This window comes from Ranitomeya imitator, chromosome 9 (assembly GCF_032444005.1).
Source record: "Ranitomeya imitator isolate aRanImi1 chromosome 9, aRanImi1.pri, whole genome shotgun sequence".
In the NCBI taxonomy this organism is placed as follows: domain Eukaryota; kingdom Metazoa; phylum Chordata; class Amphibia; order Anura; family Dendrobatidae; genus Ranitomeya; species Ranitomeya imitator.
The window spans coordinates 21,764,809-21,780,782 of record NC_091290.1 but is presented as its reverse complement, the minus strand read 5'-3'; the positions used below and the strand labels follow the sequence as shown (position 1 = coordinate 21,780,782).

The 15,974-nt window shown below is 40.3% G+C and overlaps 1 protein-coding gene across 4 annotated transcripts in view; it reads left to right on the top strand.

Annotated features, from left to right (window-relative positions):
* Nucleotides 1–5,172: 5,172 nt before the first annotated feature.
* Nucleotides 5,173–15,974, top strand: part of SLC17A6 (solute carrier family 17 member 6) — a 60,648-nt gene continuing 49,846 nt past the window's right edge. The window contains exons 1-4 of one of the 4 annotated variants that reach the window (XM_069740313.1): nt 5,211–5,610; nt 5,708–5,893; nt 7,304–7,553; nt 7,826–7,944. In XM_069740313.1, the coding sequence (XP_069596414.1) occupies nt 5,808–5,893; nt 7,304–7,553; nt 7,826–7,944 (455 nt within the window). In that variant the 5' untranslated portion in view covers nt 5,211–5,610; nt 5,708–5,807. Of the gene's footprint in view, nt 5,894–7,303; nt 7,554–7,825; nt 7,945–15,974 lie in introns of all 4 variants that reach the window. The other 3 variants (XR_011315344.1, XM_069740312.1, XR_011315343.1) reach the window with 3 other exon arrangements.

Sequence of the window (15,974 nt, the reverse complement as noted above, 5' to 3'; positions counted from 1 at the left end):
GCACTGCAGACACTCGGTACACAGGACATGTGCTGCAGACCCAGAACATAAACTGCAGATACAGGGGACACAGGACATACTGCAGACACAGGGCATGTGCTGCAGACACAGAGTACACAGGACATACGCTGCAGACACAGGGTACACAGGACATGCACTGCAGACACAGGGGACACAGGATATACGCTGTAGACACAGGGTACACAGGACATACGCTGCAGACACAGGGGACACAGGACATACGCTGTAGACACAGGGTACACAGGACATACGCTGCAGACCCAGGACATGCACTGCAGACACAGGGGACACAGGACATACACTGCAGATACAGGGGACACAGGACATGCACTGCAGACACAGGGGACACAGGATATACGCTGTAGACACAGGGTACACAGGACATACGCTGCAGACACAGGGGACACAGGACATACACTGCAGACACAGGGTACACAGGACATACGCTGCAGACCCAGGACATGCACTGCAGACACAGGGTACACAGGACATGCACTGCAGATACAGGGGACAAAGGACATGCACTGCAGATACAGGGGACACAGGACATACGCTGCAGACCCAGGACATGCACTGCAGACACAGGGTACACAGGACATGCACTGCAGATACAGGGGACAAAGGACATGCACTGCAGACACTCGGTACAAAGGACATGTGCTGCAGACCCAGAACATACACTGCAGATACAGGGGACACAGGACATATGCTGCAGACACAGGCTACACAGGACATGCACTGCAGATACAGGGGACACAGGACATACGCTGCAGACCCAGGACATGTGCTGCAGATACAGGGGACACAGGACATACGCTGCAGACCCAGGACATGCACTGCAGACAAAGGGTACACAGGACATGTGCTGCAGATACAGGGGACACAGGACATATGCTGCAGATACAGGGGACACAGGACATATGCTGCAGACACAGGTCATACGCTGCAGATGGATCGCCTCCTTAGGGCAGTGGGGTACTCGGTACCGGGTCCTTCGGTTCTCAAGGGGGATGTCACGGTGGCTGACCCGGTCCATGGCCCTCGGGAGGTCCATTGTAAAAGGGAAAGGTCTTTAAAGAGGAAATGTTCATGACGACACCTGTATTATTCTGTCAGGGTGACCGACACTGCTTAGGGGTCACCTGGGGTGATGTTATGGCAGCTAGATGGTATACCTTCCCACAGGTGAAGTATGTCCCCAGGGTTTCCCAGAGTGTAGATGGTGGACGGTGTGAGGCGCAGTGAAGAACGAGGACACAAGGGTGCAGTCTCTTTACCTTTACTGAAGGCTTCAGTGTCCACAGTCCAGAGCACCAGATCACAGGGCAGGCAGAGTCCGGCCGGTTTGGAGGCAATTCCAGAGTCCCCTTATCCAGGTGGAAATCAGTAGCCTTCCTCTAGCGCCTGGGTGTTGTAGTACCTTACTGCTGAGCCTCTCATAAGGTCCTCACAACTGTTGTAGATGTTCTAGATGTTATGTCTCTTTCTCTGTCCCCCAGATGGATAGGACAAACCCGTATGACTGGTGGCCTGAGGCTTTTTACAGGGACTCTAGCACGTCCCGGCCTCCACAAGTTGCATCGTGCCTCCTGGGTATAGGGCGGATCAGTAACTTGGAATTAGCTGTCCTGCCGGTCTCTGGAGCAAGGCATAGAGACTGTTGCTCCCTCGGTGTTCTGGCTACCGGATCCTGTGCCTCAGAAGGAGGCAGCCTGTGCAGGGCAGAACTCCTTCTGGTTTCCTCTCCTTTTGCTATGACTTCTTCTCACTCTCTACAATACAGTTTGCTGTTCTGTCCTTTCTTAGGATGCTGTCGCACGTGGGGCAGGAGCAGCTTCGTGACCTTCTGTCTAGGCCTCTGACAGGATCCCACCCCTGTCAGGGACCAACCCTGTCAGCAACTACTTGATGTTCCTCCTTCCACTCTGTCTGCCTGACTGGAACTGACTGTGTGAAGCTCAGCCAGCATCTGCCTAACTTCCTATCCAGACCACCAGTTTTATCTAATTGTGAAGAGTGCCATAATAAATAGGAGCGTAGCTCCCTCTGATGGACTGGAGTGTGAAGTGTGTTGAATGGTTTGTGATACCTGGTAAAGAGATCTCCTTTATTGCCTTCAAACGTAACATCACTCCCTTCTGGAGGAGAATGATATTATTGCAACGACCAGGACCCTGGGGTGCTGCACAGACACAGGGGACACAGGACATACGCTGCAGATACAGGGGACATAGGACATACCCTGCAGATACAGGTGACACAGGACATACGCTGCAGACACAGGGGACACAGGACATTTTGCTAACTAAAAATGCGTAATCATTTTAACCTACAAGCAAGTATATCACCAGCATGAAAGGGAAGAATCTCTGATACCGGTGCCAGTTCTGTGGCACGTCCATCCCACTTTGCCTCCTTATGTCCCTGTACTTTTTGAGCCTTCTGAGAGGACAGCTGTGATGTTTGTGGAACGCCCGCCAGGGCTGTGGGGTACTCGGTACCAGGTCTGGTACTTAAAGGGATGTGTCACGGCGGCGACCCGGTCCGTGGCCCTGGGTACCCATGTAAAGAGGAAAGGACTTAAAGGGGTTGTTTGAATAGTTTGTTCATGACGCCACCTGTGGTAATCGATCAGAGGTGACTGACGCTGCTTAAAAGGGTCCTCTGGGGTGATGTTGTGGAAGCAGTGATGGTATAGCTTCCCACAGGTGAAGCTGGGTCCCCAGGGCTCCCGGTGTATAGATGAAGATGGTAGATGGTGTAGCAAGAAACAGAGGACACAGGGTTGCAGTCTCTTTACCTGGTTTACTGATGAATTCAAGCAGCCACAGTCCAGGGTACCGGATCACAGGTACAGGTTTGGTCCGGCCGGATCTCTATCAGGACCCAGGCCCTATGCGTCACTGTGTCTTAAGGTGTATGGTGAACAGGTGACTTGCAATCTGCTGTCCACCGGTTTCTGCCATGGGGCATAGAGTTACCCCCACAACCTCGGTTTTCCGGCAACCGGTATCTGCGCTTCAGTGAGGAGGTAGCTCAGTCGCAGCTAACCCTCAGTTCTTCTCTCTCCTTTGCTCCTTTTCCTCCTTCACGCTATCTACAACTTATTCTGCTTTCCTAGCTCTTTCCAGGAGCTGCAGCATCTCACATGGCTACACGGCCCCTCACTACTTCTCTCAGACTCTCTGCCTCAGACTGCCCCAGTCTGCTGTCTGGCACTAACTAACTACATTCCCTCCAGCTAGAATATATATAGGGGAGCCATCCACAAACTGAATCAGAGCTCCCCCTTCTGGCCTGGAGTAAGAACATGTTGCATGTTTGTGAATACCTGATAAAAGAGATCCTTCATCGCTTCCAAGCATGACATCACTCTCCCCATGAGGAACGCAATGCCACTGTGACAACCAGGAACCTGGGGTGTTACATTTGCACTAGATTTCTTCAGATTTATAGCGCTCTAAAGGGAAGAGTCAGACGACGCATAAATCAGACAGAGTTCGGGAAGCAATGCTTGGACTGGATGGTGGCTCTCCCGACCTGAGCGTGACAGTTTCCAGTATTTCTATGCAGCTGTTACGCTCCGGTTGGGAGGGCCGCCGGCCCGTCTGTGCACTGCTTTCTAAACTCTGTCCAATGGCCGTCCGACTCTTCCCTTTGCCAGTCACATTGATCCCTGCATTCCCCACTTCTGCTTCTTCTCCCTTTTGACAATTTGTAGCCTAAAATTAGCAGAAGCTGCAGCAGCATCCCCCTCCTCTCCTCCCTATCTATTTATCACTTTATTTCTGCAAACAGACTAAAGACTAAACATTAACCATTTTATTCTGTCATTGATGTAGCTGAATTAGGGTTTTGATTTTGTTTTTTTAATTGCAGTTTTGAATGTCCACATTCACTTTACCTTATAATGTGCTGTTTAAAAAACGGTTAGTGTTGCCATCTTCTCAGACCTGTAACTTTTATATTTTTCCATCGTCGGAGCTGTTATGGCAGGGGAGGTGGACTTCTTTTGGGGTTTTTAATCTGTCAATTTTATTGATTGTGAGTTTTATTGTCTACTTTCTACCAAAATAGTGCCACCTCTGTCCACAGGTCGTTTGTGGTATTGCAACTTGACCACATTCATTTAAAAAGAGCTGAGCTACAACACCACAAATAACCTGTGGACGTTGCTTGGTGCTGTATCTGGAAGACAGCAGCCAAGTTTTCTAATCATGGCAAGGGAAGCGACCATAAATCATCGGTGACTAAAAGTCTCCAGAAATTTATTAACTAGAGCTACAAACTCGATAGAGTTTAATAATCAACAATAATTAACAATATGCATACCGTAAGGTGCAGTTTAGAATTCTTTACAAACAGTGTCCACAATGTACATGGTAGACGTAATCCCTTTCATTTAACCCCTTTATTTCTGCAAAATTCCGCTGGTGGCTGCCATGCTTCTATTTGAACACCAGAGGGCAGCCTTGTACTGGATTAGATTTTTTTTTTAATCAAAATCCCAGAACTGATTACTGATCATTAACACAAAAAAAAAAAAACCTGCTATGGGTGTAAAACATCTGTAATTAATATAACCGATAGTCCTACACTACAGCTTGTAGCCAAGCATCAAACCAAAACAGTTACGCCGAGATGTTAATATTTTTTTTATTATTATTATTTTTTGCTACAGTGGGTTTTTTTTCCCCATCGGCTATAAAATATTTATAAATACGAGAAAAAAAAATAATAAAAAAATAAAAATTAACTTGTTGTATTCACTCCTGTATCAAACTCCATTCAATAAAAGAGGGAATGTCGGTGACACGTGACATATATTGTAATTGTCTAAACATGTCGTATATAAGCAAATCGCTTTGATGATATTAACCCTTATTAAAGAAAGTGTTAAAAAAAAAATTATTATTTTTTTAATTTTGAAAAATAACTGATAATATTAACTCTTATTACAGAAAGTGTTTAAAAAAAATAATTTATTTTTTTTTTAATTTTGAAAAATAACGATGATTGGAATAAACACAGGAGAAGTTTGACTCCTGGTTTATTTAAAAAAAAAAAAAAGTGAGGACTTTCCATTCTGTGTGATCCTGGATTGAAATGATGACATCTTCCCTCTGGTTTCCATAGCATCCACACTGGTGAGACTAAGAATGAATTCTGCACAGGGCGGTCCGCCCAATTCCCTTGGAAAGTTAGCGGTGGCAGCATGAAGAGGATCTTCCTTTCCACTGGACCTGTCCATGGTGCTGAAAGGAGTTAAGGGGCAGCCACCTCCTAAACCTGAGATTCTAACTGTTTGCCTTGGTCAAAGGGACCCGAGTGGACAGTCCAATATTTCCCTGGTGAAATTTTTTGCAATTCATTCTCTAAAATAAATGCCATTTTTGCAATACTGGGATTTTCTACTTTGGACGTCAATTTTGGTCTATGGTGAAATGCAACATCCTCTTCATCGGCTTTGCATTCCGGCTGCTGAGAATCCACGGTATATGGAGGCGACGGTGATGTAAAAAGGGATTTTTAAGCCGCCAGAGGACCAAATGCTGCTGTGTTCCAACCATGAAACTGCCTTCATTGACAGTAAGAGGAAGCTCCCCAGCCAGGAACACTTTGTGATCCTCCTTCCCTATCTGTAGGCGAAGAAGCCATCACTTTTTTTTTTTTTTTTTTTTCGTAGGATTAGGTTTGGAATATTTTGTATCCTGGGAATCTACACTAGCACTATGAGAAGTTGTCGTTCTTTGCATTGAGAACAAGCAACAACACCCGAAGCAATAATGGATACAATAAAACAAAGGGTCTTAGCACCTGGAAAAGAAGGGCTGAAGAATTTCGCAGGAAAATCCCTGGGTCAGCTACACAGGTATCATCAACATTTTACTGAAAAATTTAAAGTTTATTTGTAATCTTTAGAATTTGACGAATGTAACTGTGCACATTTTGATAAGGTTCATTCGGCAAGTACGATGAATATTAATAAGTCGCGTACGTGCTCAGTCGCCGCCATATTCCCCCCCCCCCCCCCCCGTTCGTTAATTATTGGTCGGCTTCAAATTTAATTTCAATTTTGACAGCTTAAATATTCTAAAACGCAGCAACCTGTAAGGGTAAAGGAGCAGCAGACACGCCATTAACGGATTCCCAAGCGGAATGTTCAGGAGCTTAAGCCGAATAAATAAATATTTAATAAGTGCGAAGGTCGACGACAGCAGGGACACAAATTAGACATTTCCTTCCATGCTCTTAGCTTTTTTTTTTTTTTTAAGAAGTGTCTCATTTTTTAATTATATTTGTTAGCACTTTTTTTTTTTATTATGTTTTTTTTTTTGCCATGACGTAACTATGACGCATGTAATCTCACACATATATTATTCTGTTCTCTACCAATTTCGATATATTTTCAAACGTAACTAAAGTTTTAAAACCGTTTGAATTTTTGGCGAAAATTTTATTTTATAGATCATTTACTTCCCAACATGTATTTAGTTAAATGTTTCAATTTCTGGTAGTATAATATTAATGAATAACTTATTAATAATGGTTAAAAAAAATGTTACGTTAAAACATATATAGTCTCTTAAATACAATGTTATTAGAATACTACAGATATGCGGTTAAGTCGTTTCGTTTCCAAAAGTCTTGTACAATCAAGTATTTTTTTTATTGTAATTTTATATTGTTACTTTTGCAATTACATATTCACATAATTATCTTTCTTTTTATATGTGTGTGTTTTCATGTATAATTGTTTATGTAGATATAATATATATGAATGTGTAATATATGTATTATATATAATTGGTTTATATAAATATATATTTATTATTATTATTATTTTTTTTATTTTCCTCTCGCTGTTGTTTTATGCAGTTAAGATTAGTAGAATCATTTCATGTTTAAGTTTCAATTTTTTGTAACTATTTGCTTAGGTGGATTTTGGGGAATCTGTATGAACCCCCCCCATGTATTTTAGGACTACATTAAATATTTATTATGTCTATTAAACATATGTTTAATAATTTAAAGGGATTGTTTTTCTGGGGCTTTAGATCTTTTTGCTCTCCTATCTGAAGCAAATTTTGCAAATTGTTCTTTTTCGCTTCAACGCTTTGAATGAGAACGTTCCGAGCCTTTTTTTTTTTGCATTTACTCGACATCGAGCTCTACATTTTTGGGGTTATTTTCAGCGTGCGATGCGACGAAGAATAGCAACCTAGCTATGAAAAATTGCAAATTAAAAATTGTGTTCTTGTTTTTTTTATTTTTTTTTAAGGGTTTTAGAAAAAAAAAATAAAAACGAACATATCGAATTGACGGAAGATGGGAAACCGTTGCAAGTGTCTGAGAAGAAACCTCCTATATGTGACTGCACCTGCTTTGGGCTGCCGAGGAGATATATCATCGCCATCATGAGTGGCCTAGGGTTCTGCATTTCTTTTGGGATTCGTTGTAATCTGGGAGTGGCCATAGTGGATATGGTAAATAACAGCACCATTCATCAAAACGGAAAAATTATTAAAGAGGTGAGCGAGTCTAACCCCCTATACAATCCCACTTCCTATCTATCCGTCGTAGTCTGAAAAGAGTTAAAAAAAAATGTGTAAAAGGAATGAAAAATAAATGTAAATGTTCCGCTTTAGAATGTTGGAAAAATGGAAACATGTAAACAAAAAAAAATAAACATTTTTTCCATCTTTTCCTCAATTTTGTATCATTTTTTAAAGAATTGTAGCAAATAACTAATTTATAGAATTTGTAAGGATGTTTTCTCGTTTCTCTTTCTTTCCTTTAACAGAAAGCAAAATTTAATTGGGATCCCGAGACTGTTGGGATGATCCACGGCTCCTTCTTTTGGGGTTACATAGTAACACAAATCCCTGGAGGATACATAGCTTCAAGATTAGCTGCTAACAGGTACCGACAATTCCGTAATTACGCGAAAGCCTGAACGATGTCGTCCCCTGATGTGTTTTATTTTCAGAATAAAATATTTGATTTTTATTGTAGCTTCGTTAGTGTATAAGATTTACGTAAAAAATATTTTCTAGTATGGCTAACCTCATGCGTCGTAAAGGGAAAAAAAAAATATCACAAGTCAAAAAAAGAATTAAAAACATTCTCTTTAAATTTCAATATTTTTATAAAAGATTTTACTTTTTTTTTTTTTTAAATAAAATAATTTTATCTTTTTAAAATAAAAAAAAGTTTTTATGTATTTTTATTTCATTAAAATAATATCCATTCTTATGCTACAAGCATGAATTTTATGTGAGAAAAAAATTTGCATTTATTGATTTTGCTTAGAATATATTTTTAATTAAAAGTAAATTTAGAAAAAAATTACTTTATTTTTTCCCAACATCCCAAATAAAATTATTAGGGATGTTGGAAAAAAATAAAGTAATTTTTTTTTTATTTACTTTTAATTAAAATTACTTTATTTTTTTCCAACATCCCTAATAATTTTATTAGGGATGTTGGAAAAAAATAAAGTAATTTTTTTTTTTTTTAATTTTACTTTTAATTAAAAATTATATTCTAAGCAAAATCAATCCCCCATGCAGAGACTGCTACAGATGGTGCTCTCAAAGCCCAGACCTCAGTTTCTATGGTGTTTGGCAATATTTCAGGGACCGAGGGTGTGATTCCACCTGTTAATTAGATCTACTGAGAATTGAGGATGAATCCTACTCTCTCATCGCCTTTTGTAATAACCGTGGGCTTTATGTTCAGGAAGAGGAAGAGATGATGTGATGCCGACAGTGTGTACGACAAGAACTGTCCGCCAGATCCCAGAGATAATATAGAAAGAATCACTGAAGACAAGATTCCAAACAGGAAGCAATAAATCATTTTATATTTTCCGGGGGGGGGGGTAAAAAAAAAAAAAAGTAATTATGTTAAAAAGGGTGATTGAATGGTTTGAAGGGTTGCAAATGATCTATCATGGAAGGGGTTAACTAATATGTTGTTGTGAGCTACTTTGCATAGCATAAATAATGCATGAACGGAAAGGAAAAAGTCATTGCTTTATGGCTTATGGTGTTAGAAAATAGGTAAATAAATCCGTGCCCCAACAATGTTTGTCTTTGATACATTGTATATCGAAAATAAATAAATAATAATAATATATATACATACATATATATATATAGATATATATATATATATATATATATATATATATATATATATATAATTATATATATATATAGAAAAAGTAATTGCTTTATGGCTTACGCTGCTTGAAAACAGGTAAATAAATCAGTGCGCCAAAGATATTTATCTTTGATACATTGTTAAGAAAAAATAAAAATATGAAATATATAATATATTTATATTTATGTGTGTGTGTATGTATATATATATATATATATATATATATATATATATATATATACATATAGATAGAATGTTCCAACATAATGATGAGATTCTAACTCTTGAACATCAATGTTTAGTTGACCCATCACACTTCTAGAGAATGTTTGTAAAATGTGTCGGATGTTTATATGGTTGAACCTTATAGATTAGAGTCCTTTGTCTTCTATTATTGGAGGGAATATTACAGGGAATGTTACGGACACATTTTGTGCTTCTCTCGGTTTCTGACTTGTGATTTTCCCAGGCCAGATGACTGTGGTCTATCAGCAGCAGATTTTTGCCTATGAACGAGACTCTGCTTGTTTGCACTGAATACACTAATGAACAGATATTTGTATGATATGTGATAAAATATTGTAATGGTAGACAGATGGGAGAAAGACTGAAAATGAGGGGGGTTTTTTGGCAGGATTGAAATTTTGCCCTTTAAATGACCTTGATATTTTTTTTAATCTTTTTTTTTTTTTTTAAACAGTTGTAGAAGAGATTTCTATGAGAGTAAGCTAGAAAGCCACTGTTTTATAATGCAACAATGTATCAGTGTATGTATTCTTAGGAGTAACATATAGAAAGATGAATAAGATGATAATAAAAAGGCTACTTTGTCATTCAGAGAACGGGTAAAGAGCTATGACTGCCCCCTATAGGCCATGCGCTAATGTTTCGGTTAATGTTTGACCGAGAAATAATGGTAAGAGCCACCAATAGACACTGTCTATATAAATACTTCTGTTTTATCTAGGATATTGTCTATATACTCTATATATCTATTATTTTCTACCCATCTATCTATTATCTATTATCTATCTATCTCTATCTATCTATCTATCTATTATCTATCTATCTATCTATTCATCTATCTATAACCATCTTTTATCCATTTCAAAACTAAATATCTATTTCTTTTCTATGAATTGTATGTATCTAACATCTATGTGCCTTATCGTTAGTTGCAAATGTGCACATCGACCTATGGACGCTATTTCTTAAGTCTTTGGAACAACACTTTTTAGCTGCCCTGGTGTCTTTCCAGACTTATACACAGGGGAACATGGCAATAAAAGCCGATCCTTTGGAACAATTGTCACCAGTAAATGTTGTAGTATTACAAATAAGCGTGACCCAGAATTAGGCAGCTCGGATTAATGAGATTACATGGGACACAGATGCAGTAGTCACGCACCTGCTACTCTGAAACAGCACAACAGTCATTGCCCAATGATATGATAAAAACGACCGTGGTACATGACCAGTGTGACCGCTCCGCAGTCAGAGATCACAATACGTGATGGTGTGTGGACCTGCATTGTAGAGGGAGGATGTGTTTCTTGTAGTTACATTCTTGTACATAGGAGCAATATTATAGTAATGTAGAGTGGGTACGGAAAGTATTTAGACCCCTTTATATTTTTCACTCTTTGTTTCATTGCAGCCATTTGGTAAATTCAAAAAAGTTCATTTTTTTCTCATTAATGTGCACTCTGCACTCCATCTTGACTGAAAAAAAAACAGAAATTTAGAAATTTTAGCAAATTTATTAAAAAAGAAAAACTGAAATATCCCATGGTCATAAGTCTTCAGCCCCTTTGCTCAGTGTTTAGTAGAAGCCCCTTTTGAGCTAGTGCAGCCATGAGTCTTCTTGGGAATGATGCAACGAGTTTTTCACACCTGGATTTGGAGATCCTCGGCCATTCTTCCTTGCGGATCCTCTCCAGTTCCGTCAGGTTGGATGGTGAACGTTGGTGGACAGCCATTTTCAGGTCTCTCCAGAGATGCTCAGTTGGGTTTAGGTCAGAGCTCTGGCTGGGCCGGTCAGGAATGGTCACAGAGTTGTTCTGAAGCCGCTCCTTTGTTATTTTAGCTGTGTGCTTAGGGTCATTGTCTTGTTGGAAGGTGAACCTTCGGCCAAGTCTGAGGTCCAGAGCACTCTGGAAGAGGTTTTCATCCAGGATATCTCTGTACTTGGCCGCATTCATTTTCCTTCAATGATAACCAGTCTTCCTCTCCCTGCAGCTGAAAAACACCCCCATAGCATGATGCTGCCACCACCATGTTTCACTGTTGGGATTGTGTTGGGCAGGTGATGAGCAGTGCCTGGTTTTCTCCACACATACCACTTAGAATTATCACCAAAAAGGTCTATCTTAGTCTCATCAGACCAGAGAATCTTATTTCTCATAGGGGCAGTATTATAGTAGTTATATTCTTGTACATAGGAGCAGTATTATAGTAGTTATATTCTTGTACATAGGAGCAGTATTATAGTAGTTATATTCTTGTACATAGGAGCAGTATTATAGTAGTTATATTCTTGTACAAAGGGGCAGTATTATATTTGTTATATTCTTGTACATAGGGGCAGTATTATAGTAGTTATATTCTTGTACATAGGGATCAGTATTATAGTAGTTATATTCTTGTACATAGAAGCAGTATTATAATAGTTATATTCTTGTACATAGGAGCAGTATTATAGTAGTTATATTCTTGTACATAGGGATCAGTATTATAGTAGTTATATTCTTGTACATAGAAGCAGTATTATAGTAGTTATATTCTTGTACATAGGAGCAGTATTATAGTAGTTATATTCTTGTACATAGAAGCAGTATTATAATAGTTATATTCTTGTACATAGGAGCAGTATTATAGTAGTTATATTCTTGTACATAGGGATCAGTATTATAGTAGTTATATTCTTGTACATAGAAGCAGTATTATAGTTGTTATATTCTTGTACATAGGGGCAGTATTATAGTAGTTATATTCTTGCACATAGGAGCAGTATTATAGTAGTTATATTCTTGTACATAGGAGCAGTATTATAGTAGTTATATTCTTGTACATAGGGATCAGTATTATAGTAGTTATATTCTTGTACATAGAAGCAGTATTATAGTTGTTATATTCTTGTACATAGGGGCAGTATTATAGTAGTTATATTCTTGTACATAGGGGACAGTACAATAGTACCATATATACTTGAGTAAAAGCCGAGACCCTTAATTTTGCCATAAAAAACCTGGCAAAACTTAATGACTCGAGTATAAGCCTAGGGTGGGAAATGCAGCAGCTACTCGTAAATTTCAAAAATAAAAATAGATACCAATAAACGTAAAATTGATTGAGACATCAGTAGGTTAAATGTTTTTGAATATCCATATTGAATCAGGAGCCCCATATAATGCTCCATAAAGTTCATGATGGCCCCATAAGATGCTCCATACAAAATACGCCCCATATAATGCTGCACAAAGGTTGATGGCCGCATAAGATGCTCCATAGCATATTATGCCCCATATGATGCTGCTGCGATTAAAAAAAATGACATACTCACCTCTTGTCGCTCAGGCCCCCGGCACTTGCGATATTCACCTGTCCCCGTTCCACTGCCGTGCGCCGCTGTGTCTTCCGTCTCTCTGCAGTGACTGTTAAGGCAGAAGGCGGCGCGCACTAACCACGTCATCGCGCCCTCTGACCTGAGCGTCACAGCCAGAGGATGCGGAAGATGGAGGCCGGCGCTGGAACGGGGACAGGTGAATATCGCATGGCTCACCCTCCCCGTCATACTCACCCTACTGGCGCGGTCCCTCCTTCTCCGATGCGATGGTCTCTGGTGCCAGCAGCTTGTTCCTGTTTTCAGTGGTACCGCTAATTAAAGTAATGAATATGCGCTCCACGCCTATGGGAGTGGAATCATGTCCATATTAATTTCTTTACCGCTGAACACAGGAACAAGTTGCCGGCGTCAGAGACAATCTGAGAAGCAGGGACTGCGCCGTGAGCAGGTGAGTATTATGTGACAGCCACCACTCCCTGCCCCCACCGACTCCCTGGGATAATGACTCGAGTATAAGCCGAGGGGGACTTTCAGCCTAAAAAAATGGGCTGAAAATCTCGGCTTATACTCAAGTATATACGGTAATTATATTCTTGTACATAGGGGGCAGTATTATCTACTATATAATTGTCTAAGGGTCACTTCCGGATGTCCGTTTGTCTGTCACGGAAATCTTGCGTCGCTGATCAGCGACAGTCACAGTCCGGCCGTGAAATGGCCGCTCCCTACTCCGCTGCAGTCAATGTCCCCTCCATACTCTCCCCCCAGTCAGCGCCAACATAGCGTTAAAAGGACTGCCTTACACCGCGGCAAAACGCAGTGTAACGCAGTCCGTTAACGCTGCCATTAACCCTCTGTGTGACCAACTTTTTACTATTGATGCTGCCTATGCAGCATCAATAGTAAAAACATGTTATGTTAAAAAAAATGAAAAAAATAAAAAAATCATTATATACTCACCCTCCGACGACCCCCGGATCCAGCCCAGGCCTTTCCTGCACCTCGCGCGCCGCTCCGGTCGCAATAATGCATTGCAGCAATGACTGGAGATGACGTCGCGGTCTCACGAGACTGGTACATCATCACGTGTTATTGCCGCTTGGGACCGGAGCGGCGCGCGAGGATCGGGAAAGGCCTGCGATGGATCCGGGGGCCATCGAAGGGTGAGTATATAACTATTTTTTATTTAAAAAATTTTTTTTAAAGGGATATGGTGCCCACATTTCTATATACTGCGTGGGCTGTGTTATATACTACGTGGGCAGTGTTATATACTGCGTTGGCAGTGTTATATAGTATGCCGGCTGTGCAATATTATATGTGGCTGTGCTATATACTACGTGGGCTGTGTAATATACTACGTGGGCTGTGTAATATACTACGTGGCTGTGTAATATACTGCGTGGCCTGTGCTATATACTGCGTTGTCTCTGTAATATACTGCGTCAGCTGTGCAATATACTACGTGGCTGTGCTATATACTACATGGCTGTGCTATATACTACGTGGGCTGTGCTATATACTACGTGGGCTGTGCTATATACTACGTGGACTGTGCTATATACTATGTGGCTGTGCAATATACTACTTGGCTGTGCTATATACTACATGGGACTACGTGGGCTATGTTATACTGCACGGGCTGTTATATACTACATCGCTGTGCTATATACTATGTCGGCTGTGCAATGTTCTACGTGGGCTGTGTAATATATTATGTGGCTGTAATATACTGCGTGGCCTGTGCTATATACTTGTGGGTTGTGTTATGTACTTTGTCGGCTGTGCAACATACTACATGGCTGTGCTATATACTACGTGGGCTGTGTAATATACTAGGTGGCTGTGTTATATACTACGTGGGCTGTGCTATATACTACGTGGACTGTGCAATATACTACGTGGCAGTGCAATATACTATGTGGCTGTGCTATATACTACTTGGCTGTGCTATATACTATGTGGCACTACGTGGCTGTGTTATATACTGCATGGGCTGTTATACTACGTCGCTGTGCTATATACTACGCGGGCTGTGTAATATACTGCGTGGACTGTGCACTATACTACATGGCTGTGCTATACACTACGTGGCTGTGCAATATGCTACGTGGGCTGGGCAATATACTACGTGGCTGTGCAATATACTACGTGGCTGTGTTATACACTACGTGGGTAGCTGTGTTATACACTACGTTGGCTGTGTTATATACTGTGAGGGCTGTTATATACTAAGTCACTGTGCTATATACTACGTGGGCTGTGTAAAATACTATATGGCTGTGTAATATACTACGTGGGTTGTGCAATACACTACGTGGCTGTGATATATACTACGCGGCTGTGCTATATACCATGTGGGCTGTACAATATACTACGTGGCTGTGCAATATACTACGTGAGCTATGCAATATATTACGTGGGCTGTGCAATATACTACGTAGGCTGTGCTACATACTACTTGGCTGTGCAATATACTACATGGGCTGTGTTATATACTACGTGGCTGTGTTATACACTATGTGGGCTGTTATATATTACGTGAGCTGTGTTATATACTACAAGGCCGGCCACGAACAATCAGCGACAGGCGAACTCCGGCCGCGAAATGGCACGGGATTTGAACCACGCTTCGCTAATTGGTCGCGCCCGGCCAGCCAAATTCTGTGTATGCAATGTATTATTCTAAAATCTTCATAAATAAACTACATTTATATTCTAGAATACCCGATGCATTAGAATCGGGCCACCATCTAGTAGCAGTTATATTCTTGTACATAGGGACAGTATTATAGTAGTTATATTCTTGTACATAGGCGCAGTATTATAGTAGTTGTATTCTTGTACATGGGGCAGTATTATAGTAGTTATATTCCTGTACATAGGGGCAGTATTATAGTAGTTATATTCCTGTACATAGGTGCAGTATTATAGTAGTTATATTCTTGTACATAGGAGCAGTATTATAGTAGTTATATTCTTGTACATAGGGGCAGTATTATCTATATACAGTGGGGCAAAAAAGTATTTAGTCAGTCAGCAATAGTGCAAGTTCCACCACTTGAAAAGATGAGAGGCGTCTGTAATTTACATCATAGGTAGACCTCAACTATGGGAGACAAACTGAGAAAAAAAATCCAGAAAATCACATTGTCTGTTTTTTTAACATTTTATTTGCATATTATGGTGGAAAAGACGTATTTGGTCAGAAACAAAATTT